Source organism: Peromyscus californicus, unplaced genomic scaffold (assembly GCF_007827085.1).
Source record: "Peromyscus californicus insignis strain IS unplaced genomic scaffold, ASM782708v3 Scaffold_2__1_contigs__length_46816999, whole genome shotgun sequence".
NCBI classification, from domain to species: domain Eukaryota; kingdom Metazoa; phylum Chordata; class Mammalia; order Rodentia; family Cricetidae; genus Peromyscus; species Peromyscus californicus.
Genome location: NW_026294540.1, coordinates 3,879,641 through 3,901,021, shown reverse-complemented (window position 1 = coordinate 3,901,021; position 21,381 = coordinate 3,879,641). Strand labels below are relative to the sequence as shown.

General features: G+C 52.7%; 1 protein-coding gene across 1 annotated transcript; it reads left to right on the top strand.

The window, feature by feature from the left end:
* The first annotated feature begins 2,262 nt into the window (after positions 1-2,262).
* Positions 2,263-13,652, top strand: Selplg (selectin P ligand). The gene is made up of 2 exons (XM_052755049.1): positions 2,263-2,372; positions 11,287-13,652. The coding sequence occupies exon 2, from the start codon at positions 11,292-11,294 to the stop codon at positions 12,510-12,512; it is 1,221 nt and encodes a 406-aa protein (XP_052611009.1). The 5' UTR covers positions 2,263-2,372; positions 11,287-11,291; the 3' UTR covers positions 12,513-13,652.
* Positions 13,653-21,381: the final 7,729 nt, after the last annotated feature.

Here is a 21,381-nt window from a genome sequence, read left to right as displayed (position 1 = left end):
CTGTATAGTCTGTGTCTGTTTGCAAATCAAGCCAGGTCTGTCTTTCTGTAACTGCCTGTCTGTCTGCTCAGGGTCCCTCCATCTGCTTCTTTTTAAATCTGCTTTAACAAGCACGGACATGATGTTTAGCTCCTGCGTTGTATTCCAGCAAGGGACAGATTTCCCTGGTGTGGGAGTTGTGGGTTTCCCCAAATGTTCTCTCATGTTGAGTCCCATTGCTTTGGTCCCGGAGGGTGGTGGGGAGTCTTCTGGGCTCCATTCCTAGAGGCACAAGGCTGCTCACTGTGACCGCTTGTCTTGCAGGTGTCAGGTGCAGGGGGATGTGGCTTCATGGTCCCCACACAGAAAGCACGAACTGGAATCCACTCGGCAGTGTGCACCTCTAGAAAGCAAGTGTCCCTGCTCAGTGGACCTTGATAGGGCTGAACGGCTGCTGTCTCCCGCCACATAAGCTGGCTGGGGTGGATCTGGGTGGCAGGGCACTTGCCGGGACAAAGAACAGCCACTGCTCCTTTCCATGTTGCCCACATCACAGCCCAGATTTGAGTCCCGCCGAGGCAGCTTATCTGTCTATGAGGTGGGGTCAGCTTTGGGCCTCAGTGTTGGCTTCTGAAGGCGGCCGAAAGATCCTGTCACCTGACCACGGAGCCTTGGGTCTGTCTGTCTGTCTGCCTGTCTTCCTTTTTTGTTTTGTGTTTGCTTGCTTTATTTTAAACACTTTTATTTCATTTATTTAATTTGTGTGTGAATATATGCATGCACATTCATGCCATGGTGTGTGTGTGTGTGTGTGTGTGTGTGTGTGTGTGTGTGTGTGTGTGTGTATTTGAGAGAGAGACAGACAGACAGAGAACAACTTTCAGGAGTCAGTTCTACTAGGTAGATTCCAGGACTTGAACTCAGGTTATCAGGGTTTGGTGGGAGGCACCTTTGTACACAGCCCTGTTTTGTTTTTTGAGATATGCTGTGGGACCCTAGTCGACCTGACATTTGTTATATAACCCAGGCTGGCCTCAGCCTCTCAAGTGCTGGGATGACAGGCACGAACTACCATACCTGGCTCTTCTCTTATTTTATTGGGATGGGCCTCATTTTGTACCTCAGGCTGACCTCAAACCCTTGTTCTTCTTGTCGACGTTTGAATGCTGGAGTTCCAAGCGTGTACCACCTCGCCCTGCTGGCTTTTGTTTTTAAACAATCTATGTGCTAGGCATCGTATTCCTTCTCTTTAGAGGGGTCCTGAGCCTGGTCTTGCAAAACCGCCGGGCAGACCTTGGAGGCTAATCTCTCTCTCCTGTTCCAGATCTGGGCTGTGCCGTCAGCCTGGCTGCTCACCCCGGTTGTCACCCCCTCCTGCCTGACTCTACAGCCCACCCTGGAGCGACACATTTACTGGAGGTGGTGGGGTGTGGGGAATGGTCTACTGACCTGTTGACCAGCTGGCCTCACCATCCCATGAAGAACCACCAGAGGAACAGCGTGAGACCAGGGCTGGGGTCCAACCTGAGATGTAGGGCTGGCCCAAGGAACCAATTAGGGAGGAGAAATCCAGTGGGGATTTGGGGACGTCGATGCCCGGGGAGTTCTTGAGTGCTGCTAAAGGGACTCGCTGAATTATTTGTGGAGTGATGAAGACAGCATCTTACTCTTTAGCCTGGGTTGGCCTCAAACCCATGGCACTCTTCCTGCCTTGGCCTCCCCGGTGCCGGGATGGTAAGTGGGAGCCACTGTACCTGGTTATGTAGAACCACGTGAGAAGAAAAGCATCCTATTGCCCCGGAGAAAGGAGGATCCTGAGGCCAAGCTGAACTATAGGGATGGGGGGAGGTACGTACATGCACACACATGGCATGAAAGCTGTTCTATGCACAAGCCCCAAAGAGGTGTGTACTTTGTGGTTCCTACCCCTCTGCCTCCATTTTCCATCTTGAATGGAACTGAGACTTGACCTCCTTTTCACCTGGCCTCAGCCTCCCACGGAGGGGTTCTTTCTGGTCACCCCTCTCCATTGCCCGGGGATAAATGCGGTGACTCTTCTCTGATGTCTCACCCAGAGGTCCCCTCACCTGTAAGGTCCCGTACCTGTACCTTCCTCGTATTTTCAAGAGTGGTATCGGGCCAAGCATGTCACTGTCCCACTGCCCACCCGATTTTAATCAGACTTGTCAACCAAAGCTGTCACAAACAAGGGGGTGTGGGGCGTCACGTGACCAGCCTGAGTAACCGCGTTCTCACTTCCTTCTTCCACACCCTGCCGTTGGGGGTTGGCAGATTGGGACCACAAGTGTCTGGCAGTGTGGGCTGGGGCCTTGTCACTGAGGCAGAGTCGTTTCAGGGCCCTGAAGCAACTGCCCCATGCTCTGCTGAGCACGGTAAGTACTGATTTGCAAAACTGTGGGGAGTGGCTGGGGGCCCAAGGGACAAGAAGGCTGCCTTTCCATTGTGAGCACACAGGCCAGGACCTTCCCAGTGGCGCCGCGGCCGAGGCTCTGGACCAAGGTCTCCGTGGAGACTGGGTCTTCTGCAGCCTTAGCTGTGGGTCTCTCCTGATCCTGCCTTAGTGCTGTCTGCTTACCAGGCCATGGCTGCTGCTGAGTCTCTGCATGGAAACTCAGAGAAGTATGGGCCCTCTCCCTAGAAACTATCCCATCCCCTCTTTTCATGAATGGGGAACTTAAGGCCAGAGCTGAGGCTGAGTCTGGAAGAGTCCAGAAAGGATGGTGCGAAATTTGTCTTGAGGTTGTTCAGGCATGAAAATATTCTTTCGGATTCTCTCTCTCTCTCTCTCTCTCTCTCTCTCTCTCTCTCTCTCTCTCTCTCTCTTTCAAATTAGATATAGTTTCTATTTGTTCATTAGGCTAGCCTGGAACTCTATGTAGCCCAGGGTAGCCTCTTGCCTTGGTCTAGTGCTGGGGTTCCAGGCGTGCACTAGACCTTCTTTGATCATTTTAAATTTGTATGTTATTAGTGTGTGTATGTGTGTGTGTGTGTGTGTGTGTGTTGTGCATATGAACTTGGGTGCACGAACAGGCACTTGAGTGTCAAGCAGCATGTATGGAGCAAGTCTTAACTTGAGGGAGTCAGTTCTCTCCTTGCACTGTGGGTTCAGCTCAGTGGACATCCTTAGCAAGCACTTTTGCCCTCAGGGCCATCTAGACCACTCAGCTCTTTTTTGCCTCTTTTTTTTTTTTTTTTTAATTAAATTAGATTGAGAAAACAGAACTTGTTCATGGGAAACTGTTTTTAAATTAGTCTTAATTAAAAAAAAAGTTATGTGTACGGGTGTTTTGATTGCATGTATGTCTGTACATCATATGTATACAGTGCCCTCGTAGGCCAGAAGACGGTGTTGGGTCCTTTGAAATTGGAGTTAAAGATGGTTGTGAGTCTCTCCGTGTGGGTGCTGGAGAGCACACCTGGCCCTCTGGACGAACAGCCAATGCTCTTAAACTGCTGAGCCATCTCCCCAGACACCGTGTTTTGAGACAACCTCATCTAGCCAAGGCTGGCCTCAAACTTACTACGTAGCCGAGGAGTACCTTAAATTCTGTGCCTGCGTGTTTCACGTGCTGTGATTACAGGCATGGACCTCTCTCACACCCGGTTCAATGATGCTGGAATCAGACTCAGGGCCTCAGGCGTCCTAGGCTAGTATGCTGCCCGCTGGAGACTGGGAGGGGCTGAAAACCCAGGCAGATCCCATCCCCCACACCTACAGACCTGCGTTGTCTTTGCTGAATGATGTTGGGGTTTGAGCCCAGGCCCTTCGGCAAGCTTGGCAAGTGCTCTGCCACGGAGTCCTCCAGCCCTTCACCCTATAGATAGAAACTGGTTCCTGTTGTCTATTTTTTTTTTTTTTTGCCTCATTTTACCTCCTTTTCCCACAACTAACTTCCACGTACAAGGGCCTGGCTTCTTGGAGGCCAAGGGTTAGGGAGGTGGTTCTTCTGGGTGCCTCTGGTGGTGCCACACCCTGTGGGGATGTTCCTTCCTTGCCGCTTTTGGCCAACAGCCAGAGAGCTGAAACTGGGGGACGGAAGGGACTGGGCCACCCTGCCAAGTTCTCCAGGACACCTGGGTTAGGTCCCTGTTGGGCCACCAGAGGGGCTTTGGTGCTTTGGGGTCACCTGGGTGTTTCCGACGGATGGTGCTGCTGTTTATAGGTGGGAAATCCGGGCTCCGAGGGGAGAGGAGGACATATGACGTCATATGAGGCCAAGCAGGCACTGAGTTAGGATGTCACACAGGCCTTCTGGCCGCAGGACCCTGGACCCGTGTGGTGACCGGGTCTGTCGGTCCCCTTTGCTGCATCGCGCAGGAAGTGGGGTGTGGAGGGTGATGCACTGGGGGAGTCTGGCTGGCTGGGCTATGCGCTGATTAGGCTCTCCAGAAAGCCGGGTGAAGCTCTCCTTGAATCAACTTGTGCTAACCCTCACGGCTAATCTGTAGCTGGCCGGTGCCTTGGGGTTCCAACAAGCCACGCTGGGTTCCTGTGCTTAACGAGCCCCCACATTATCTAACACCATGCTTGTGGCCTTGCAAGGGGCCTTGGGATATTAATCAGACACACAGGATGTTTGCTACTAAAGATTCACAGGGGCCGGGAGTGGAGGTGCACGCTTTTAATCTCAGCATGTGCTGGAAGCAGAGGCAGGCCGACCTCTATGAGTATGAGGCCAGCCTGGGCCACATGGTGAGACTCTGTCTCAAAATGATTGAATGAATGAGTGAATGAATGAATGAATGAATGATAGGGGCTGAGTGTCGAGGCACACAGCTGTAATCTCGGCACTCAGGAGGCAGAGACAGAACACTCAGTAATTCAAGGTCCTTTTTGGCTACAGGGCCGGTTGTCGGCCAGCCTGGGCTACACGAGACTGCCTCAGAACAAACAAAAAGTGTATAGGGTGGGAATGGGAATTAGAAAAAAGGGTCCTTGAGAGGTTGACCAGAAAGGTAGGGTGTGTCAGCCTATGAGACCTGAGTCACGGGGAGGTACGTTTGTGAAGACCCCAGCCGTGTGCCTGCCCGGGGCTGGATCCTGGTCACGTGACACTGCCTCCGGGTGGCTGTCGTGTTGAGCTTCTGGAGTCCATGGGTTGACCTGAATGCTCCAAGAACAGGTGTGTGGGGCCGAGGTGGGCTCTGCGGCGGCGGCGGGACGGCCTGCCTTCGAGCTCCTGCTTCTGGCCGGCGTGACTCTAGGTGCCCAGCGGGCCTCAGACCGATGGTGCCCATCCTTCACTGGGGCACACGCCGAGGATTCTCAGGCAGGTCTTAGAGCAGTGCCCAGCAGGCAGGCCACACTCAGAACATATGACTCATGGGCCTGAGGAGGTTGAGACGGAGGTCCTGCCACAGAGACCGACTTGTGGGCATCTCAGTTCTCTAAGGAAGCAAAGGCCAGTTCCAGCGTGCTCTAAGGTTGGGGATTTCCCAGGACACGGCCGTGGTTAACAGGGATCCCCTTGCCCGAAATGCGAAATTCAAAATTAGGACAATGAGCCCGACGTGGTTTTAGTGCCAGCACTTGGGAGGCAGAGGCAGGTGGATCTCTGTGAGTTCAAGACCAGCCTGGTCCACATAGTGAGTTTCTAGACTATCCAGGGCCACATAGTGAGACCCCATATCAAAATGATGATGATGATGATGATAACAGCTGGCTTTTATTGGGCATTTATTGGGTCCTCTGGGGACTATCCCTCACGCACCCTCAGCAGCCCCATGAGGAGTGGATTCTCTTGCCTCTGCACACACTGTCCTGCTTTGTGACGCTTTGCCCTCACGGTGGTGTGAAAGTAAGCCATTCTGGAGAACCCACACTTTGAGTTTTGAGTTTCATCTACCCTGGGCCATCAGTTCTTAGACACCCCAGGCTGGAGTTAGACAATGTTGCCCAACTGCTAAGGTAAGCATCTCCAACACGTTTTAGGTGGGCCTGGATACTCAGTAATGCTTGCCAAGTCAAGGGGGTTAATGTATTTCTCATATGTTCGTGCTGTCGTGGATTTATAGGGACTAAACCCCACAGTAAACTGAGGCACACCCAGATTGCCGATGGGGTTTCCATGGTTCAGAGAGGTGAAGTGAGTTGCCCAAGCTCACACAGCTTTGTCTGGGACAGAACTATGATGGACTGGCTATCTGACTCCCAGCATATAGAGTCCTCACGGGACCTGGGGTGAGGTGTGGACCTGGGGTAACTGTGCCCCAGTCTCCCCTGGTTGTCTGTGTAGACTCTGCCTCTCTTGGAGTCTGAAACTCTAAGATGATGCTCCGGGACTCAAAAGGAGAGGGTCCAAGCTTCTTGGAGGAATGAGGCCACCAGAGGCTTGTCCTTTCTAAACCTCAGGGGCTAGGGAGGAAGCTACTGGTTTGGGGGTGAAGGACAGGAAACAGGCAGGCAAGCACTGAGACAAACTGGATGTGGCTTCGCCCGCCCTCTCGATGCTCAGCCGGCGGCCCTGTTCTTGCTTTCCTGTCATCTGAGGAGAGGAGGGGTAAGCCGTCTCTCCAAGACTTTGCATTCCTCACCCGTATCACATGGGCCCTGAGGACCAGCGCTTCCCGGGGAGACGACAGGGGAGTTCATCCAGAGAAGAACCCACCCACAGCGGCGGCGTGATGGGGGCTTGGTCAGAGTCGTTATCAGTGTCAAACACACGGACCTCAGGAAATATCACCAGTGACTCATCTGGCACCGGACTCCGGTCCACCTGTTTCAGCCATGGCTCCCATTGGAGCTGTGCACTTCCATCCCCTGCAGAGGACGGATGTTCCAGGCCGTGGTGTTCCAGGACCTGTCCTGTTGAGGTACACAGATAGCAGGGACCGGCCTGGAGTGGCGATGGCCCTGGTTAGTAGAGACTGAGGGATTTCTGTGATGTACGACTTCTGGGTCCAACTGCTCACTCTGGACAGGTCCAGTAAGGAGATTTGGGCTCTCCCAGGGAGCCTCATCTTTTTCTGTGCTAAGCGAATGTTCTACCACTGAGGCACACCCCCAGCCCTTGGCTTATTTATTTACTTTACACCTGGATTCTTGTATTCTTCTGCCTCTACCTCCTAAAGTGCTGGGATTACAGCTATGCATCAGCATGCCCGGCCATAGTTTTTTTAAAGAAAATTATATTAATTAATGTATTCACTTATTTATATGAAACAGAGTCTTGCTATGTTACCCAGGTCGGTGTCAAACTCCTGGGCTCCAGCGATCCTTCTGAGGAGCTGGGATGCCTGGAGCCTCCACCCGGCTCACTCCTGCCCTGAACCTCCCACAGCACGGAAGGGCTCTCTGTTCCCTGGTTGCCCACAGTGGTAGTCCCTGTTCTCATCTCCATGGCCCTCTTGAGCCTGAGGCCTCCCTGTATCCCCACAGAAGGTGTCCCCGATTTCTTCCTTTCAGAAGCCAACCTCTGGGACCTTCCACGGGACATCTTGGAAGCAACGTTACTCGTTGTATGTAAGAGGCAGCCAGGCTGGGCGGTGGTGGCGCACGCCTTTAATCCCAGCACTCGGGAAGGCAGAGGCAGGTGGATCTCTGTGAGTTTGAGGCCAGCCTGGGCTACAGAGTGAGTTCCAGGAAAGGCGCAAAGCTACACAGAGAAACCCTGTCTCGAAAAACCAAAAAAACAAAAACAAAAACAAACAAACAAAAAAAACCACAAAAAACCGAGGCAGCTGAGGATCAGAGAGGGCGCTCAGGGTCACATAGCTGCTGTGGGGTGTGAATGTGGGCCAGCCCTGTCTTCACCCCAGGCCACCTCTGCATGCAGGGGATTGTGGGTAGGGAGCAGCCTGGCTCCTTTCTGATTGGCCCTCGCCTGTAGATGGGACCCCTGACTTTCGGACCCTCTGACCACCCCCCACCCCCCGCGCCCCTCGCAAGCTGCGTTGCCCCCAGAAACTGAAGGGCTAGCCTCGGTCGTGCCCATCCCCCGCTTTCAGGAAGTGGTTCAGTCTCTGCCTTCCAGGAACCGAGGCGAGGTAGTGGGTGCGGGCGGCGCTGTCATGATGATGACATGTACCGCTGCACCGGTGGCTTCTTCTCGCCTTGCTCTCCCCTCAGGGAAGAGGGACCGAGGCAGGGCGTGTCTTTTTTCTCTAAGAAGGAACCCTGCTCAGAGAGGCAAGCGCCTATCTCAAAGTCACACAGCCTCTAAGAGGCAGTGTTTGAACCTTCTCCCGTCCGACGCCACTGTCTGCTGCCCTTTCTAGGACCTTGGGGCTTCCTGAACAACTGGGGCCTGGCCTTTCCCCCGGTCCAGGATTCAAGCTCCACAGGCCTGAGCTGAGCCCTCTGCCTGTACCTCGGCCTCTTTACCAGGGCTGTGTTCTCCATAAAGCCTCCCTTGGTCTGGACTGGGCCAATCCCTTCCTGGGTGTCTTTGGGCCTGTCCCTGTCTCTGTAACTGCCTTTCCAAATACCATAAGGTTTGTTTTCACTTTTATTATTATTTTTTTTTAATAGAAGATGTGATCAAGCTGGGCATAGTGGCGCACACCTTTAATCCCAGCATTTAGGAGGCAGAGGTAGGCGGATCTCTGCGAGTTCGAGGCCAGCCTGGTCTACAGAGCAAGTTCTAGGATAGCCAGGGCTACAGAGTGAGTCCCAGGATATCCAGGGCTATGTAGAGAAACTATCTCAAAACAACAACAAAAACAAAAGACAAAAAAAAAAAAAACCCACAAAGATGTGCTCAGAGTTGCATTTTAAAAACTTAGTGCAAGTCTAACTAACCCGCAAAAGAGGCCAGATTGAGCCGAGCAAAGAGGGACCTACAGGTTTGAGCCACCCTGTCCCTCCCTCCTCCCAATCACATGTATGAAGGACCAGGGAAGGATACAGGAAATGGTGGATGTGGAAGCCGTCTGCTTCAGAGACACTGCTGGAGGGTTGTGTACCACCGAAAGATACTGTGTGCAGGGCACCAACAAGTACCCAGGTCCGGCCACGCACCACAGCATTCTTCAGGGCTGGATTCTGTCTTCTATAAATCCCGGCCAGTGTCAGGAGGACGTAAGGGGTCAGGGGAATGTTGGCCTAAAGGAAAGGGGCTGTTCTTCCTGGCTCCCTTGTTGGGAGGACAGTGGTCCCGTACAGACAAGTCTGAGGGCTGAGCTCCTTGAGAGGTGAGATTCCTCCTGGATCCTGTCTGTGGGCCCTGAGGGACTTACAGGATAGTTGACCAGAGCAGCCAGAGTAGCCAACCTCGGCTGAGACCTTGCTGTGGCATGGCTCCCGTGACATTTTCACAGTGCCTTGGAGGCGGGTCTTGTCATCCCCAAGCAAGGACACCAAGGGAACAGGACCAAGGAGAAACGCTGGCAGTGATCAACCGAGAGGAGAGATGGCTCAGTGGTTAGGAGCACTTGCTGATTCTCCAGAGGACCTGAGTTTGGTTCCCAGCACCCACATGGCAGCTCACAGCTACCTGTAACCTCAGCTCTAGGGCATCTGATACTTCTAGTCCCTGCAGTCAGGTGCACATATCCCCACACAGACACATCATATGAATAATTTAAAATACTTAGAAAAAAACCTGTTTTTTTGAAAAATTTTTGTTTGGTTGGTTGTCTTGGTTTTGGTTTTTCGAGACAGGGTTTCTCTGTGTAGCCTTGACTGTCCTAAAACTCACTCTGTAGACCAGGCTGGCCTCGAACTCACAGAGATCCACCTGCCTCTGCCTCCCAAATGCTGGGATTAAAGGTGTGCGCCACCATCACCCAGGAGGTTTCTTTTTTTTTTTTTTTTTTTGAGACTATAATTACATCATTTCCCCCCTTCCCTTTTTGTGATCCAAACCCTCCCAAATGCCCCTCCGTGTTCTATTTCAAATCCATGGGCTCTTTTTCTATTAATTGTTGCTGCACACATATATGTATGTGTACAGACATATATTCTTAACTATAACCTGCTCGGTCTGTATAAGGTGACTTGAATGTATGTTTTCGGAGACGACCGCTGTTTCGTGGTGGGTAACCTGTTGGTGTGCTCTTCCCTGGGGAAGACTGTTTCTCCCCATTAGAACATTCCTCAGGTGGCTGTCGTTCTTTCTCGTGTAGAGCTGAGGTCTTTCCCCATCCACTTTGGCATGTCTATGTTGTCTTTGTTCGGCTCAAATATATCCTTTTTAAAAAAGAGTCGAAGACCCCAGGACAGGCAAAAATTGTGTGGGGCAGGGAGGAGACAGAGAGCTGGAGGGGGGCGGGGCTAAGGAGAAGCATTAGGGACCAATGAGCTGCCTTTTCCCTCAGCTCTTGAATGCTGAGTCACAATGGACCTTCCTCTTTTTGTGTGTGTGTGTATCTTTTTTTTTTTTTTTTTTTGGTAGGGGGAGGGTTTGAAACAGGGTCTCATGTAGCCCAGGCTGGACTCAAACTCACTATGTGGTTGAAGATGACCTTGAACTCCTGACCCTCCCGCTTCTGCCTCCTGGGTGTTGTGATTACAGGCACGTGTCACCATGTCCAGACCCTTCAGGCTTCTTAATTTTGCTTTTTTGTTTTTTAAACAGACCCTCATTAAGTTATGCAAGGCTGACCTTGATCTCACTATGTAGATAGGCCTACTTCAAATCTCAGGCTCTCAAAGCTGGGATTATAGTCATGAGCCTAAGTAGAAATAAAATATTTTAGGGCTGGAGAGATGGCTCAGTGGTTAAGAACAATGGCTGCTCATTCAGAGGACCAGGGTTTGATTCCCAGCACCCACATGTCAGCCTATAACTGTATCTCCAGCTCCAGAGGATCCAATGCCCTCCTCAGATACTGCATACATGTGGTTCCTAGACATTTAAGGAGGCAAAACACTCATATACACAAAACAAAATTAACTATATATATGTATATATATATAATATATAAATATATAAAATATATTATTCTTTTTTAACCACTGAGCATGGTAGCTCATACCTATAATTTCAGCACTCAGGAGGTTGAGGCAGGGGGATCATTAGTTTGAGGACAGCCTGGGATGAGACTCTCAACTCAAAAAATAAAATAAAATAGAATAAATAAAATTAAAAAGTAAAAAAGTAAATAGAGTGGCGGGGAGAGAGAAAACAAAATGTAACCAAAATCGCTAGGGAGGTTGGTGAACCTTCTCAGATGGCTGGATGGTGTTATTTGTGTAGATAAGCACAAAGCTTCTAACAGCTAAGAATGTTACCTCAAATATGTCTGATGCCACAGTGCCGGCCCCAGACCAGACCAGAGCTCCTTGTTCGGTCCTCAGCAGGCATGGGCTGACACCATCCCACCTGTCCATCCTTGTCTCCTCAGGTACCATGCTTCCACGCTTCCTTCTGTTGCTGAGCGTCTTGGGCCCTGGCAACAGCCTTCAGCTGTGGGACACCTGGGAGCAGGGAACCAAGGAGGCCTCACGCCCTGTGGGTCTCCGGGAACGGAGACAGGCAGATGTGGGTGATGATTTTGAGTACCCTGAATATAACCCGGATGGCACAGATCCCCCAGAATTGCTGACAAATGTCACCAACACTGTGACTGCACACCTTGAGCCTGTGACCACGACGGCCATGCCCGAGCAAAGAGTTTCTGGAACCCCTGAGTCAGCCACTGCCCAGGTTACCGCCACTAGCCCTGCTGGCCGAGATGCAGGAGGGCTGGCTGTTGGAATGCTGAGCACAGAGTCTGCCACACAGCGGAAGCCAACCACAGTGGAGATGACTATCCAACCAGCAGCCACGGAAGCAAAGACCTCACAGCCAGCAGCCACGGAGGCAGAGACCTCACAGCCAGCAGCCACGGAGGCAGGGACCTCACAGCCAGCAGCCACGGAGACAGAGACCTCACAGCCAGCAGCCACGGAGGCAGAGACCTCACAGCCAGCAGCCACGGAGGCAGAGACCTCACAGCCAACATCCACGGAGGCAGAGACCTCACAGCCAGCAGCCACGGAGGCAGAGACCACACAGCCAGCAGCCACGGAGGCAGAGACCACCCAGTTTTCCAGGAGTCAGGTTGTAAAAAGTCGGTTCACAGAGTCCACAGCCACAGAAGCCCCTTCCACAGAGCCCACTGCCACGGAGACCCTGTCCACAGAGCCCACTGACTCTACCATCTTCCTTGGGCCATCTGTGAGTCACAAGGACAAGGATGAGGCAACTGGCCACTTTAATGGCAATGGTTTGAAGAATGAGCTGTTGGTGACCCCTGGGAGCTCCCTGGCCACAACGACCCCAGTGGCCCCCGACCTCATTCCCGTGAAGCAATGCCTGCTGGCCATCCTCATCTTAGCCTCTCTGGCCACCCTCTTCCTCGTGTGCACGGTGGTGCTGGCGGTCCGCCTCTCGCGGAAGAACCACATGTACCCGGTGCGGAACTACTCCCCCACGGAGATGATCTGCATCTCATCCCTCCTACCCGAGGGGGCCGACGGGGCCCCCGTCACGGCCAATGGGGACCTGCCCAAGGTCCAGGACCTGAAGACAGAGCCCAGTGAGGACCGCGATGGGGATGACCTCACCCTGCGCAGCTTCCTCCCTTAGCGCCACCCCGGCTACCTGAGCAAGACCCTTGCCAGCTTCACCCTCCATGCTCATCGACTGGTCACCAAGGCCACAGATCGGGGCAACCTGGGTGAACTTTCTCCATAGGGGTCGTGAGGGAAGAGGCCTTGACCCACCCCAATCACGGCCCAGAGCCTCCACGGTCCTGCAGCTCCTGCTTCATTATGGAGGCTGGTGGCCTCCAGGCCAAAGGACCACAGTAGCAGTTGCTGCTCCTGGACCCTCTCTCCACTTGTCCGCTGTTTTTTCTGGGAACCCCCCTTCACCTCCCCGCCCCCCCCCCCCGCCCCCCGCCTCCGCCAATGCCTCCCAGTGCTGTGTGACTTCCTGCAGGGTCACTGGAGTCCTGACCTCACATCCCCAAGAAAGAAAGAGTTCCCTTACCCCCCCCCCAACTCACAAAGCCTTCCTCTCATGGTTGCCGTGGTTACCTGATAAGAAAGGATCTCTGGGGGGAAGCTGCCGTTTCCCAAGGCCCGTCTGATCCTCTACCCCCAGTGAGGGGCAGCTTGGCTTTCCCAGGCAAGGCTTGGAAAGGCAGTCCTTCATTAGGGTCTGTGTGAACCGTGAGCTTCCGTCCAGTTGACAGAGCGACCTCGCACTGTGGCCTGGCACAGCACAGGCACTCAATAAATGTGTGTGGTAACAAATGGTGGCTGAGTCCTTTGCCTGCCCAGGTTGCCACCTCCAGGCAGTTTCCCTGAAGGGCTCTTAGGCCAATGTCCATGTTGCTCTTAGGCAATAGAGACTTCTGGTACGTTCTTGGGCAACTGCAAGTGGGGAGAGCTCCATGTGATTGCACACGCCTATGATCTCAGCACTAGAGAGCTGGAGGAGCAGGAGTTCAAGGTCATCCTCCGCTACGCACAGCGAGTTTGAGACCAGCCTGGGATCCATGAGACCAGTCTCAAAGAAAACAAAAACTAGGTCTGGCTGGATGGCTCAGTGGGTAAGGGTACTTGCAGCCAGGCCTGAGGTCCTAAGCCTGACTGGGGCCTACATGATGGAAGGAGAAAACTGACTCCCCAAAATTGTGCTTGGAGTTCCATACACATGCTCACGCACAATAAACAAACAAAACTCAGCAAATAAACAAACCAGAGAACTTCATTGAACACACCCTTACCAAGTTGGGCCAAGTGGGGGGGGTCCCTCAGCTCTCAGACCAATATGCCTCTTGGTACCCACGTGATCCTGCCCAGAAACCTCTCTCCTTTCTTTTTTTATTTATTTTTTACAATTTTTATTTATTTTTTTATTAAGAAAAAATTTTCATTCATTTTAAACACCAAAGATCCCCCTCTTTCCTCCTCCCGCCCCTGAGCCTCCCCATCCCAACCCCCCCCCACTTCTACCCACAAGAAGGCAAGGCCTCCCATGGGGAGGCACATCCAGTAGAGGCAAGTCTAAGCCCTTTCTCCTGCCTCAAGGCAGCACAAGGTGTCCCATCTTAGGTAGTGGGCTCCAAAAAGTGCGCTCATGCACCAGGGATGCATTCTGATCAACCTCTCTCCTTCCACAGGGAAGTGCCCAGCTCCACTAACGTCTTCCAGCAGATCCCCACACACTGGCAGAGTCCCTGCCATTCATGACACTTTCCAGGCTGCCACTTACCTCCCAGGAGACGTGGGCAGTTGCTGAGAGTTTGGGGTTGACCAGTTGCTTTTTATTTTATCTTATTTTTCGGTTTTTCGAGACAGGGTTTCTCTGTGTCATTTTGGTGCCTGTCCTGGATCTCACTCTGTAGACCAGGCTGGCCTCAACTCACAGAGATCCGCCTGGCTCTGCCTCCCGAGTGCTGGGATTAAAGGCGTGCGCCACCACCGCCCGGCGGTGATGGTGATTCACACTCTTAACCCCAGCCTTGGGGCAACAGAGACAGGTCATCCTCTGGCCAGTCAGTCTATCCTACCTTGAAAAGTCCAGGCTGATAAGAGACCATCTCAAATGGAAGGTAGATAATTCCCGAAGAACATCAGCTGAGGTTGCCCTCTGGCCTCCCTGGGCACACGCACACATGTACACACACACACACACACACACACACACACACACACACACACACCCCTGCACCTACACACACATGCACATACACACATACACCTACACACACACACACACACCTACACACACATGCACACACACATACTTACACACATGCACACACACATACCTACACACATGCACACACACCTACATATACACACACCTACACCTACACACACACCCACACACCCACATACACCTACACCTACATACACATGCACACACAAAGAGGCAGCAAGCCGGCTTGGGCTCTGTAAATCTTACCCCCAACTGCAGGGCAGGGAGACACAGGGTCACAAACCTGCCGGCTTTCTGATCTTGGCATCAAAGCCTACATTTTGAGAGCACACTCCCAACTCCAGCAAGCCAGGAGGGCTGCCCATGTGTGGGTCACATGTACTGCAGACATGCCCCACCTCATCTCAACCCCACATGGACCCCAAGGCATCCTGAGGACCCTGAACTCTCACTCTCGCCCCACTCCCAAGTCCTTTCTTCCAGTCATTTCCAGACAGGAGTGCCTCTTGAGCACACAGCCCCCATCTTCTGGGAGAAGAACAACAGCATTTCTCTCCCAGAAAACACTCTCTGGGACAAAGAGGCCTTGACCCACCTGCTCAGGGTGTGACCTGCCGTGCAAGGGTTCAAAGAAAAGGCTGAATCTTGGGAGAGAGGGTCAGGGATGAGGACAGGAGGAGCTATGGGAAAGGCAGGAAGGAACATGGCAGGTGATGGGACCCTCGGGGACAGAGCAGGGAGCGGTGGGGAGATGTCCCGGCATCTGGAGGTGGCCCTGTCTGCTGCTTCCCCCCAGACCTTTAGAGGAGGCCTGCTGGTGGGCTGGGCGGATCGGGGTTCATCTCCTCTGTATCAGAGACAATAGAGTCACAGACCCGGCAGCTGCAGGACTTGAGGGCATCGGAACAGTTAGTTCCCTAGGGCCCTGGTTCCCTTCCCGAGGATGCTGCCTGAGAACACAGGTGTGGTTTTCTGGCTTGGAAAGGGACTCACCCTGGATGAGAGGAACAGCCACCAGGGGGCGCTGGCCACCTGCTCCTGGAGGATGAGGGCGCGATGAGGAACCAGGCAGCCTGGGGTTTTGAGTGTGGATGCTCTTGGCTTTTTCTGGTAATGTATTTGCTAAACAACTCATTCTCAAAGCTTGACACCTGGTCCTCGGTCAGATTCCAGATGCCTCTTGCGCACAGCTGCCTTCCCCCATCTCTGTACGCCCCTGACCGTGAGAGCCTGAGTCAGCCAAGGCATCCACTCAGCAAACCCACACATGTCTGCAGTATCCCCCTGAACCCCTCCAACAGCCTTCAAAGGCGGCCCTCAAATGTTCTCCATTTCATAGAGGAGGGAATGGAGGCTCAGAGAAGTGAACTCCCAGCCCCCTTAATACAGAGGACCTGGGACTGGAACCCAGGCCCTGGAGCCATGCATGCTCTTTACCATGATGTTACTCTCTCCTCCAGATCAATGCGGGGTTCTGGGGGAATCCTGTGCCCCAAGGTCTCTCTGCTGATCTTCCTGTCATCTGGAAGTCCCCCTTGCCACCCTTGGAACGGAGGAAAGGCATGGTTCCTCGGAAGGGTGACAGAGAAGAACCAGCCCCTCTCTGTAGAGACCAAGAGGATGCAGAGCTAGGCCCAGCACAAAGAGGGCTGGCATGTGCTGAGCACTCCCTGCATGCCTAACCCTTGTCTGTATTATCTCATTTAGGTCTTAGGGGGACTGCACAGTCGGGGTGCAAAATCACTGTGCTGCCGCCCGCCCAGGGAAATTGGAGCTCAGGAGTCCAGGAGCAAACAGGTTGCATTGCCAAAAAGCCAGAAGAGGCGGGGAGAGGGTCAGGCAGGAGGTGGGGGGCAGGCAGGAGGTGAGGGCAGGCAGGAGGTGGGGGGCAGGCAGGAGGTGGGGGGCAGGCAGGAGGTGAGGGCAGGCAGGAGGTGGGGGTCAGGCCGTTGGTAGGCTAAGTTTACGCCCAGTCTTTGCCTCCCCCCCACCCCCCCACCGCCCCCCCACCCCGTGTCAAGGGCTGCCCCCTCCCACCCATCACATGGGTGTTCCACTTGACAACCGATCTGAGCAAGAGCTCAGATTCTTCTCCCTGTCTTCCACTCTCACAAGTCACAGGGTGTTAAGAGTGTGTACTAGTGTAAGCACAGGAGTGTGCCTGAGGGACATGAAGTAGGCCATGGAGGGGTATCTGGAGGAGGAGGAAGAGTCGCTGCGGGGGTGGGGTGGGGTGGGGGAGACTGAGGATGTGGGTGAAGGGGTGATAAAGACAACCCGGGGGATGCTGGAGTTAGAGAGGATGGGGGAAGAGCAAGCTAAGACCTCGGGGTTCTGCTGAGGGCAGCCATCCTGAAGGGGGCCTGAGGGAAAGGCAGTAGAGGGCTGGGATGAGGAAGGGAGGGACCCCTCCTGGGATTTCAGCCTTGTGGAGTGTGAAGGCCCTCCAGGTGTTTCCCTAAGGCAAACGCTGACGCCGTCAGCCGTCAGGGGAATGCTCAGGGAAACCCCACTGAGGGTCACAGCATACTGAGACTGAAACCAAAAAGGACAGCAGCACCCTGCTGGATGGGGAGGGGCTGGGGTGCCCTGCAGGGCTGGTGGAGTTATTCATGGCAGCACTCGGTTTGCTGGTGAGGATGGGGAGCGGCTGGGACACTCACCATGGCTGACGGGGTCCCAGATGGTACATCTGCTTTGGAAACCAGTTGGGCAGATCCCCAAAACGTTCAACACAGACTCTGTGTTGTGCAGCGTGGGAATCCCACTCTCAGGTGTTTGCCCAAGAGAATGCAAATACATGCTGATCGGAATCCATTCGCGGGCTGGTAGCAGCCTCAGTCCTAACAGCCAAATCCAGCCGGTGAAGGGGTAACGACACTGTGGTACGTCCATACGGTGGAATAGTCCTCAGAATGAACAAGAGCAGATCCCAGCACAGCTGCTGACGGGTTGAGCTCACTCGCTGGATGGCAGAAGCCAGGCACGGAGGCTGCATGTAGAATGTGGATTCTAACGACACAGCGTCCAGGAAGGGGCTGTAGAGATGGCTCAGTGGCTAAGAGCACCAGCTGCTCTTCCAGAGGACCTGGGTTTCATCCCCAGCACACGGGAGCTCATAACCACCTGCAGTTCCAGCTCCAGGGTATTTGTTGCCCTCACTTCCGCAGGCACCAGGCATATGTGTGATGCACATACACACTTGCGAGCAAAACACTCGAAAATAAAAGTTCAGGAAGGGGCTGAAGAGCTGGATCAGAGCTTAAGAGCATTTACTGCTCTTGCCGAGGATCTACTTTAATTCCTAGCAGGTCTTGTGGCTCATAACCACCTGTAATTCCAGATTCATGGGATCTAGCGCCCTCTTCTGGCCTCCCTGAGCACTGCACTCATGCACATATGCCCATGGTTTTTTTTTTTTAAGATTTTATTTATTTATGTATTATGTATACAGTGCTCTGCCTACATGCATGCTTGCAGGCCAGAAGAGGGAACCAGATCTCATTACAGATGGTTGTGAGCCACCATGTGGTTGCTGGGAATTGAACTCAGGACCTCTGGAAGAATACCCAGTGCGCTTAACCTCTGAGCCATCTCTCCAGCCCTGCACATATGCCCATGTTGAAACATATCCACATGCATAATTTTTTAAAAATTTAAATACTCTTTGGGCAGTGGTGGTGCATGTCTTTAATCCCAGCACTCAGGAGGCAGAGGCAGGCGGATCTCTGTGAGTTCGAGGCCAGCCTGGTCTACAGAGCGAGATCCAGGACAGGCACCAAAACTACACAGAGAAACTCTGTCTTGAAAAACTCAAAAAATATTTTTAAAAGTTCAGAAGGGCTAGAGAAAGGGTTCTGTAAGTAAAAGTGTTTGTCAGCCAAGCTCAAGGATCTGAGTTTGTAGCCCCAGAACCCTCTATGGTGAAGTGGGGTGTAGAGACAGAAAAATGTTGCGGGATAATCTTTTTGTACATTGTAGAGATGTGTCTTTGCCAAGGCGCCTTCTGATTGGTTTAACAAAGGTCAATAGCTAGACAGGAAGAAGTTAGGCAGGACTTCCGGGAGAGAGAGGAATTCAGGGGGATGAATCTAGGCCTGTGAGAGATGCCAGGGAGACACGGAGGGAGCGGGACATACAGAATGAATGAAAGGTAACTAGCCATGTGGCAGAACACAAGTTAACAGAAACAGATTAATTTGAGTTATAAGAGCTAGTTAGGAACAAGCCTAAGCTAAAGGCCAAGCTTTCATAATTAATAATAATTTTCCATGTCATTATTTGGGGGCTTGTGGTCCTGATGAGAAAGTCCTACTCCAGAAGAATCTCCCAAACTCACGGGCTCAGCTCCCTGATCAGAGCTGCTTCTGAGCTCTGGACGGATCTGGCCACCACACCAACCTCTGTGCTTGTCCATGGCATCCTGGTGCTGGATGTGGAGATGAGCCTGGTTGCTCAACTGCACCCTCCACACTGCAGGGTGGGTGCCTCTGTGTCTGCTCATGTCACCCAAAGACCACTGTTCAGGTGGATGTCACCCTCGGGTGGATGTCACCCAAAGATTCACAAGTTCTTCTTTCTCTGGTTTAGGAAGGAAACCGACATCAGTCCGAGACCCCGCGGGGTGTTTTCTGAGAGCCCCTCTGTGCCTCGTGGTGCTTATTTGCAGCCTGGTTGGTCTGGGGGTTCTGGAGACATTGTGCATAACACACACACACACACACACACACACACACACACACACACACACACACAAGCAGCTGAGTAATCACGCTCCCTCGCTGCTGGCTGAGTTTGCTGTTACACTCTTCCACTGGTTCCTCACCCAAGGTGAATCCTTCTGGGGAGGCTATTTTATCTCACAGGTTCATCACTACAGGGGAGTCAAGTGGCCGGGACACAGAGTAGCTGGTCACATCCAGTCAAGAGCATGCACTCGTGTGACCTGGCTCGGCTCACTCCACCAGTCTTGTGTAATTCAGAATCCCCTGCCCAAGAAATGGTGCTTCCCATGGTGGAGGAGTCTCCCTGCTCGAGGCAATGCCCTGCAGACCTGCCTACAGGTCAACCAACCAAATCTAGGCACTTCCTCATTGAGACTCCCTTCCCAGGCTGATAGTTAAAACTAAACATCATAGCCACCTAACTAATGCCACACAGCCAGAAAATCAGAGATTTGGATTTAATCTCTCTCTGTCTCTCTCTCTGTCTCTGTCTCTGTCTCTCTCTCTCTGTCTCTCTCAAAGCATATTTTTTTTTCTTTTAGCCAGGCATGGTGGCACATACCTTTGGTCTCAACATCAGGAAGCAGAGACATGTGGAACTCTGTGAGTTCAAGGCCAGCCTGGTCTACATAGCAAGTTCCAGGACAACCTGAGCTACATAATAGACTCTGTCTCAAAAACCCAATACATAGCTAGGCAGTGGTGGTGAACGCCTTTAATCCCAGCACTTAGGAGGCAGACAGAGGTGGATCTCTGTAAGTTTGAGGTCAGCCTAGGCTACAGAGTGAGATCCAGGACAGCCAGGGCTATTACACAGAGAAACTCTGTCTTGAAAAACAAAACAAAACAAAATACATAAATAAAAGTATAAAAAGTAAAAAAAGAAAAACAACAATAACAAAAACAAAAAACCATAACATTTTATAAAAAACCTTTCCAGAGTTTAATTAGCTCGGGATTAAAGTCTTTTTTTATTTTGAAAGAATTTAAAATGTGGATATGAGTTTATGTGTACCTCATGTGTGTGTATAAATGTCTGCAGAGGCCGGAGGATGTCAGATCCCCTGGAACTGGAATGATAAGCACTTGTGAGCTGCTTGACGGAGGCGCTGGAAACCAAACTCTGTCCTTTGCAAAAGCAGTAAGCACCCTTACCCTCTGGCTCATCTCTCCAGCTCCTAAAGAGCTGAGATCAGCCACGACCACAGCCTAGCTCCCCGAGCAATGGCTGGGAACCCCCCAAATTTCAAAATCGCTAAGTCAGGTCCTAGCCTGACTTAGCGGCAGCGAGGTTCCTCTCCCAGAGAACTTTGAGTCTGCGTGGGAAAAAGCCACTGCTGTGTGCTGTCCACCTGTGGTGTCCGTCTGGCCAGAGCAAAAGCAGAGAGGCCACTAAGTCCACCAGCTCTGGCCTAAACTCTAGAAGCCTGGGGGCAGGCCGCCACACTCGCAGCCCCCCATTTCCTCATCTGTGAGTTAGGAGTGTTTGTGTTAGTCCCCTCTGTCGAGGTAGCTCCAAGGGGCAGGATCAGGTCTGAGGGACTGATGTACGGCATGGCAGGCAGAGACTCCCGAGACGGTCCCCACCTGGCGGCAGGAGACTGCAGCTTGGTGAGGAGGGGGAAGCCAGGAGGTAGGGTGTGGAGCCTCTGCCTGGAGGAAAGCGGGTTGAAAAGGACCCTGAAACCCACGTGTTAATAGTGTTAGGAAGTGGGACTTTTGAGAGGTAATTGGAGGTCAATGAGGTCACGAGGGCAGGGTGCCATGGCAACCTCGGTGGCACTGTAAGAAGAGGAAGACAAGCTCTTCTGCATGGCCCTGGCTGTCCTGGAACTCACTACATAGACCAGGCTAGTCTCAAAATCAGAGATCTGCCAGCCTCTGCTCCCCCCGCCCCGCCCCCACCAGTGCTGGGCTTAAAGGCGCGCACCACTATGCCTGGCTTTCCCTTTGAGCTTTTAAGGCCACCATCTTCTCATATCACCTGCAGTCCCTTGTTGTAGAATATTAAAGATGTGGCCGGGCGGTGGTGGTGGCGCACGCCTTTAATCCCAGCACTC

Coding starts and splice junctions, on each gene's coding strand:
- Selplg (XM_052755049.1), top strand. CDS start 11,292: ATGCTTCCACGCTTCCTTCTGTTGCTGAGCGTCTTGGGCCCTGGCAAC.